Below are 2,074 nucleotides of genomic sequence, written 5' to 3' on the forward strand. Positions count from 1 at the left end.
TTTTTTTTTTTAACAGTGGTCAACGGCCATTTTGAAAAATTGTATATTTTTTTGCCTATCTGCCACTATTTCCTCCCCCTTTTATCCTGTCTTGGTGCCTAATAAACACATAAAAAATGTGACGGCACTTTATTAAATAATTAAAAAAGGTGATCCTTTTTTTATGTCTTTAAATGATCATTTTCCTTCTTTGACTATTATATTGTCCCAAAAATTATAACCAGATGAATTTTATTCAAGAAATGAGCTCTTTGAGTTCTATTTCCCTATACCCTCTCCATGTCTCATGTTTTAATGAACCTTACTGAAACTTTTCCTATTTCTTCGTTCTGCTCGCAGAAGTGTCATGGTTTTTCCTTTTCTTCTCATTCAATCTGTTGAAAATGCGTATTTCCTAGAAAAATAAATAAATAAATAAAAAGCATGACAATAGTAACATTTTATCATTAAAAGCAAAGGCGGTACAAGAAAGTTCGACATGAATAAAAATGCAAGAGAAAGTACTTTATCATAGCATTAGATATAGACATAGTAAAACACACGAAATTTTTTAAAGTGATTTATATACATCAGTACGTACTAAGCTCCCTCAGCTGCAGCTGCAGCCACTACTCCGTCTAGAGCATTATCTTCTGAATCTTTGGTCATCTTAGTATGAGCATGGTTCTTATCCTCAGCTTCCTTTATCAGCCTCAAGATGTCAACTTTTTTATCCAGAAGAGCTTCTATTTTAGCATTAATCTTCTCTAACTTCTTCTTCAACTTGTCGAGATCTTTAACATTGCACTTCTCTTCCAGTTTACGTTTCTTTTCATCCCTCATTTTCTTCTTATCTTTCTCAACCTTTTCTTTGTTTTTGTCCTCGGCTTCAACATCTGAGGTTTTTCCACTTCCATCTATTTTAATCTCTCTAGATGTGACTTCAGCTTTTACTGCATCTTCATCTTTCTCATCATTGTTCTTGTGTTTCTTCTCTTTCTCTCCTCGATTGTATACCTCTTCACCCTTCTTTCCTCCCCCCTCTTTGACTTTGGAACTCTTCTCATTGATTTTCTTCTCTTTCTTGTCACTGTGTTTCTTCTTCCCCTCTTCTTCGTCTCCAGTTTCCTTGATCAATTCTCCTTGTGAGTCGCCCTCATCTGAAACTATCTTTTCTTTATCCTTCTTGCCTTTCCTCTTTTCTTTGCCTTCTTTAACAGCCTTTCCTCTATCCTTCTCTCCATCGGATTCCTCATGCAGTTTTTCCTCTAAATCCCCTCCCGTCAATTTGTCCTTCTTTTTGTGTTTGTTCTCCTTATCTTTCTTCTTTTCCTTCCCTTCACTTTCTTTTCCCTCGATCTCCTCATTGGTATCTCCTTCAAGCTCACCAGCATCTTTGGATTTCTTCTCGTCCTTCTTCTTTTTCTTGTTCTCTTTCTCGTCTTTCTTTTTCACTTCATCTTTCTCCTCCTTGTAATTCTCCTTTTTCTTTTCTTCTTTATCTTCATGCACCTCTTCGCTTTCTTTACCACTTTCCTTCTCTTCATCAATTTTGTCCTTTTCATTTTCCTTGCATTTGCCCTTATTTTTCTCTTTCTTCTTCTTTTCTTTTTCCTTATCTTTGTCATTTTTCTTCTCTTTCTTCTTATGTTCTTCAGATTTCTCATCGATACAATCCTCACACTTCTCCTGTTTCTTCTTCTTTCCCTCCTTTTCTTCCTTTATTTTACTATCTTCATTGTTAGAATCTCCATCCATCTCTTTACCCTTTGATTTCGTTTCATCGTCCTCTTGTTTTCCTTTGTCTTTCTTGTGATTTGGTCTTTCCATTTCTACAGACTTGGTTTTTAGTTCTAGTTCCACCTTAGTCTTCTCTTCTGCTTCATCAGGCTTCTTGATATTGGTCACAACTTTGAAATGAAGCTTTTCCTCTCCCACCTTCTCTTCTTTTGTAAGGATTTTATCAGATTTGTCTTCCATTAACTTTCTGTCCACCAATCGACGAGTCTGCCTCCCTTGCTTAATTCCGAGCAACCTGTTAGAAACACAGAGAGATGGAACAAACTATGAAACTTCAAACCTGATTATATAATAA

The 2,074-nt window shown here is 35.8% G+C and overlaps 1 protein-coding gene across 1 annotated transcript; it reads right to left on the reverse strand.

Moving 5' to 3' along the window:
* Window positions 1-415: 415 nt before the first annotated feature.
* Window positions 416-2,067, reverse strand: LOC111399760 (myb-like protein X). The gene has a single exon (XM_023027231.1). The coding sequence runs from the start codon at window positions 1,957-1,959 to the stop codon at window positions 580-582; it is 1,380 nt and encodes a 459-aa protein (XP_022882999.1). The 5' UTR covers window positions 1,960-2,067; the 3' UTR covers window positions 416-579.
* Window positions 2,068-2,074: the final 7 nt, after the last annotated feature.

This window comes from Olea europaea, chromosome 9 (genome assembly GCF_002742605.1).
Source record: "Olea europaea var. sylvestris chromosome 9, O_europaea_v1, whole genome shotgun sequence".
Classification (NCBI taxonomy): domain Eukaryota; kingdom Viridiplantae; phylum Streptophyta; class Magnoliopsida; order Lamiales; family Oleaceae; genus Olea; species Olea europaea.

Bases quoted from the DNA above. Each gene is read 5' to 3' on its own strand.
- LOC111399760 (XM_023027231.1), bottom strand. From the start codon at position 1,959: ATGGAAGACAAATCTGATAAAATCCTTACAAAAGAAGAGAAGGTGGGA.